Raw genomic sequence first — 5,187 nt, 5'->3', positions numbered from 1 at the left:
AGCACACCTGATTCAAATTGTCAATAATCATCAAGCCCTTGACTAGGTGAATCAGGTGAGTTAGTTCTGGGCTACAACAACATTGGGAAACATCTAGGGCTCCCAGAGGAGAGGTTTGAGAACCACTGTCCTAGATTTCCTTTACAGAGAAGAAGCAGGACAGACTTTTTTTTACCGTGGACGTTGTGAGCCACCATTAAACTCTCACTGCTGTTGTGTCAACAAAAACATCTGAGTGTCTTTTCATGTATTCTCTGTTTACACTAAAACACAGCCTCACCTTTAAATACCTATGGAGGGGGACTGGGCTCTGGCTTTACTCTCTTTAAACACAGGTCAGTGGAGAATCATTCTGTGATCAGTCAGTTCTTTTCTCCTAACAGGTTATTTCCCTGTCTCAGACAGTCTGACCCAGCAGGACCATGGCTGAGTCGAACTTCCCCCTGCCTCCAGATGGCTTCACATGTCTTCTGTGTGCAGACATGCTGCGAGACCCCGTCACCATCTCCTGTGGAGACACCTACTGTCTGGAGTGCATCAAGATCTACTGGGACCAGTACGACCACCTGGGGGTGTACAGCTGCCCCCAGTGCCGGGCCACTTTCAGCCCTCGCCCCGTGCTGAGACGCAATGTGCCCAACGTGACCCAGGAGCTCGAGCTGCAGCCCTTCCCCTACCTCCAGAGGGATTCACTGTGTGACTTCTGTGTAGGCCGCCGCAGCAAGGCTGTCAAGTCCTGCCTGATGTGCCTGGCCTACTACTGCGAGACACATGTCAAGCCTCACTACGAGTCGGCCACCTTCAAGAGGCACAAGCTGGTGGATGAGACAGGTCACCTGGACAGGAAGATCTGTCCGCAGCACCAGAAGGGCCTGGAGCTCTTCTGTCGCTCTGACCAGATGTGTATCTGTGTGCTGTGTACAGTCAGGGAGCACCGCAGCCACAACATCATCTCTGCTGAGGAGGAGCGCGCTGAGAAACAGGCAAGACTGCTCTTACACACTGGAACAACCTACCCTCACCGCTCTACCAGTACACGACAACTGCAATGCTATGGCTGAAACTCATTTGAAACTTCTAAAGACAAAAGGGACTTATGGTTCCTCTTCTCCTTTAACAGAAAAACCTGGCAGTGACCCAGTCTGAGGTCCAGCACATCATGCAGGAGCGGATGAAGGAACTGCAGGAGTTGAGACACAATGTTAACGTTCTGAAGGTTAGGTCCATTTCCTAGGTCAATTTATGGTACTTTTTATGAGACTTACATCCCTTCATTAATGGTATATTTGTTTGATCATAAACTTTTGTCTTAAGAGGCACAAAATAATTAATATGATATAGTATATGAATTAAAACCATGTGAGTTTGCAATGTTTTGTTTTTAATTATATATATATAATGATATTTGTGTAATATACAGTATCTCCCTCCCCTAACATCAGAGCAATGCCCAGCGGGTGATATCGGACAGTGATAAGATCTTCAGTGAGATGTTGCAGGCAGTGGAGCGATGGCACGCTGAGGTGAGCCAGCTGACTAAGGCCAACATGCAGGTGGCCATGTCACAGGCTGAGGGATACGTGGAGCGGCTGGAGCAGGAGATCCTGGAGCTGCAGCGCAAAGATGTTGAGCTGCGCCAGATCCTGGACACAGAGGATAACATCCACTTCCTACAGGTAGTGGACTAGAGGGAGGGGGGACACTGGGCTGTCGGAACAAGGATCAGTACAATATTCAACAAAATATTATGAATCTGGCATTGGCATTACAATGAAAAGCAAGTCTATTCAATTCAAATATGTTATTCTCCTTGTGTCTATTTAATAAAAAATGACTCACTGAAACAGTATTTCATATCTTACTTCTGCACTACGTAGAATTTCCCCACGCTGTGTGTTCCTCCTGAGCCCACGGTGCCCAAAGTACTAATCAACCCCCAGTTCTCCTTCGGAGAGATCACGAAGACTGCCACCGACATGAAGGAGCATCTAGATGACATCTGTAAGAAGGAGCTGAGCAAAATCTCCAAGCTAGGTTGGTATATTACTGCGACTTAGACGCCTATAACACAGCCTTTGTACAGCAAGAATATAGCATTACATTGTGATAACCAACTGTAATTTTACATTTCCAGTAAGTGATACCCCTGTTTACATACTTTCACCAAGAGGTGGAGAAAAACAATTCAAAGGTATATATTTATGAAGTTTACATTGGTTTGTTATATGTGAAAAATAATAATTTTTTCAATCGGACTATCTCTGATGATATAATCCATCATTTGTTCCGGCACTAATACAGCACCCTCCAGGGCAGATTTTCAGGAACCCAAAACTAGGGCAGACTTCTTGAGATGTGAGTGGTCTGTTCTTGTCTGTTCTTCATACCAACTCAATCATATCATTTTCTGATAACGCCAATAAATATTACTTTTCCATCAGATTCCTGTCCGCTCACCTTTGACCCCAACACAGCCTACAAAGAACTGGTTCTGTTTGAGGGGAACCACAAAGTGATGCGGAAGAAGACAGTCCAGTTTTACCCGGACCACCCCGAGCGATTCGATGGCTTCTCCCAGGTTCTATGCAGGGAGTCACTGGGTGGGTTCAGGTACTACTGGGAAGCAGAGTGGAGCGGGGAGTTCTCAATCGGAGTGGCCTACAAGAGCATCAGCCGCAAGAGTAAGAACTCTCACAGTCTGCTGGGCTACAACGACAAGTCTTGGAGTCTGCTCTGCTCTGACTCGGGCTACTCCGCATGGCACAACAAGATGGACAAAGATCTGCCAGAGGCCCCGCGGGCCACACGGGTTGGAGTGTACTTGGACTACACTGCCAACACGGTGGCCTTCTACTCTGTGTCAGAGGCCATGGAGCTGATCCACAAATTCAAGGCCCAGTTCTCTGAGCCCCTGTATGCAGGCTTTGGAGTGGGTTCTTCCGTGTCCCTCTGCCAACTAAAGGAGAACCTCCAACTTTACCGAGCACAGTGATAACAGACTGAAGGGCATCTTCTCAGTGAAAATACCACTATGTAAACTACACATTGCTAATGTTGCACACATTACGAAACATTTAAATGTAACACATTTCAATAAAATATAAAATCATATGAGTGAAGAGTTAAGGATATTGCAAATGACAAAAACTATAATCAAATCATTACTTTGACTTTATTACTGTGACATGTAATCTTAGTCAAAGAAAATTCCTAAATTGGAAATATATCAATGGTTCTCTTTACAAACTGTGCAAATAAATAAATATGAACATCCTCCAGCTACAGTATCTGATACAAATGTGTATACAGTGTATTCGGAAAGTATTCAGACTCCTCCCCTTTTTCCACATCTTGTTACATTATAGCCTTATTCTAAAGTGGATTTTTAAAAATCTCATCATTCTACACACAATACCCCATAATGATAAAGTGAAAACAGGTTGACATTTTTGCAAATTTAATACAAATAAAAAAAGGAAATTGAGCTCAGGTGCATCCTGTTTCCATTGATCATTTTTTAGATGTTTCTACAACTTGATTGGAGTCCACCTGTGTTACATTCAATTGATTGGACATGGTTTGGAAAGGCACACACCTGTCTATTTAAGGTCCCACAGTTGACAGTGCATGTCAGAGCAAAAACCAAGCCATGACGTCGAAGGAAATGTCTGTAGAGCTCCGAGACAGGATTGTGTTGTAGGTAAATGTCTGGGCAAGGATACCAAATAATGAAAGCAGCATTGAAGGTCCCCAAGAACACAGTGGCCTCCATCATTTTTAAATGAAAGAAGTTTGGAATCAACAAGACTCTTCCTAGAGCTAGCTGGCCAAACTGAGCAATCGGGGGAGAAAGGTCAGGGAGGTGACCAAGAACCTGATGGTCACTGACAGAGTTCCTCTGTGGATATGGGAGAACCTTCCAGAAGGACAACCATCTCTGCAGCATTCCAACAATCGGGCCTTTATGGTAGAGTGGCCAGACGGAAGCCACCCCTTCGTAAAAGGCATATAACAGCCCACTTGGAGTTTGCCAAAAGGTACCGAAAGTATTCTCAGACCATGAGAAACAAGATTATCTTGTCTGATGACACCAAGATTGAAGTCTTTGGCCTGAATGCCAAGTGTCACGTATGGAGGAAACCTGGCACCATCCCGAAGGTGAAGCGTGGTGGCAGCATCATCATGCTGCGGGGATGCTTTTCAGAGGCAGGGACTGGGAGACTAGTCAAGCTCGAGGGAAAGATGAGCAAAGTACAGAGAGATCCTTGATGAAGAGCGCTCTGGACCATAGACTGGGGCGAGTGTTCACCTTCCAACAGGACAACGACCCTAAGCACACAGCCAAGACAACGCAGGAGTGGCTTCAGGAACAAGTCTCTGAAAGAGCTTGAGAGGATCTGCAGAGAAGAATGGGAGAAACTCCCCAAATAAAGGTGTGCCAAGCTTATAGAGTCATGCCAAAGAAGACTCAAGGCTGCAATCGCTGCTAAAGGTGCTTCAACAAAGTAAAGGGTCTGAATACTTACAGTAACCAGTCAAAAGTTTGAACACACCTACTAATTCAAGGGTTTTTCTTTATTTGTACTATTTTCTACATTGTAGAATAACAGTGAAGACATCAAAACTATGAAATAACACATGGAATCATGTAGTAACCAAAAGAGTTTTAAACAAATCAAAATATACTTTATATTTGAGATTCTTCAAAGTAGCCACCCTTTGCCTTGATGACAGCTTTGCACACTCTTAACATTCTCTCAACCAGCTTCATGAGGTAGTCACCTGGAATCACTGCCTTCCTGAAGACAAACAATGTATACGAAATGCTTCAGTCTGGTTTTAGACCCCATCATAGCACTGAGACGGCACTTGTGAAGGTGGTAAATGACATTTTGATGGCATCGGACCGAGGCTCTGCATCTGTCCTCGTGCTCCTAGACCTTAGTGCTGCTTTTGATACCATCGATCACCACATTCTTTTGGAGAGATTGGAAACCCAAATTGGTCTACACGGACATGTTCTGGCCTGGTTTAGGTCTTATCTGTCGGAAAGATATCAGTTTGTCTCTGTGAATGGTTTGTCCTCTGACAAATCAACTGTACATTTCGGTGTTCCTCAAGGTTCTGTTTTAGGACCACTATTGTTTTCACTATATATTTTACCTCTTGGGGATGTTATTCGAAAAC

The 5,187-nt window shown here is 44.6% G+C and overlaps 1 protein-coding gene across 1 annotated transcript; it reads left to right on the top strand.

Moving 5' to 3' along the window:
* Nucleotides 1-319: 319 nt before the first annotated feature.
* LOC124009226 (tripartite motif-containing protein 16-like) lies at nucleotides 320-3,273 on the top strand. Its single transcript, XM_046320806.1, has 7 exons — nucleotides 320-983; nucleotides 1,121-1,216; nucleotides 1,443-1,676; nucleotides 1,878-2,034; nucleotides 2,135-2,191; nucleotides 2,302-2,355; nucleotides 2,442-3,273. Exons 1-7 carry the CDS (start codon nucleotides 423-425, stop codon nucleotides 2,990-2,992), a joined length of 1,710 nt encoding a protein of 569 aa, XP_046176762.1. The 5' UTR covers nucleotides 320-422; the 3' UTR covers nucleotides 2,993-3,273.
* The last annotated feature ends 1,914 nt before the right edge of the window (nucleotides 3,274-5,187 follow it).

This window comes from Oncorhynchus gorbuscha, linkage group LG02 (genome assembly GCF_021184085.1).
Source record: "Oncorhynchus gorbuscha isolate QuinsamMale2020 ecotype Even-year linkage group LG02, OgorEven_v1.0, whole genome shotgun sequence".
Taxonomy (NCBI): Eukaryota; Metazoa; Chordata; class Actinopteri; order Salmoniformes; family Salmonidae; genus Oncorhynchus; species Oncorhynchus gorbuscha.
This window is presented reverse-complemented; position numbering and strand designations above follow the sequence as displayed.

Excerpts from the sequence above, each read along its gene's own strand:
- LOC124009226 (XM_046320806.1), top strand. The coding sequence starts at position 423 with ATGGCTGAGTCGAACTTCCCCCTGCCTCCAGATGGCTTCACATGTCTT. Across the intron at positions 984-1,120 it reads AGGAGCGCGCTGAGAAACAG|AAAAACCTGGCAGTGACCCA; the intron begins GCAAGACTGCTC and ends CTCCTTTAACAG. Across the intron at positions 2,035-2,134 it reads GAGCAAAATCTCCAAGCTAG|TAAGTGATACCCCTGTTTAC; the intron begins GTTGGTATATTA and ends TTACATTTCCAG.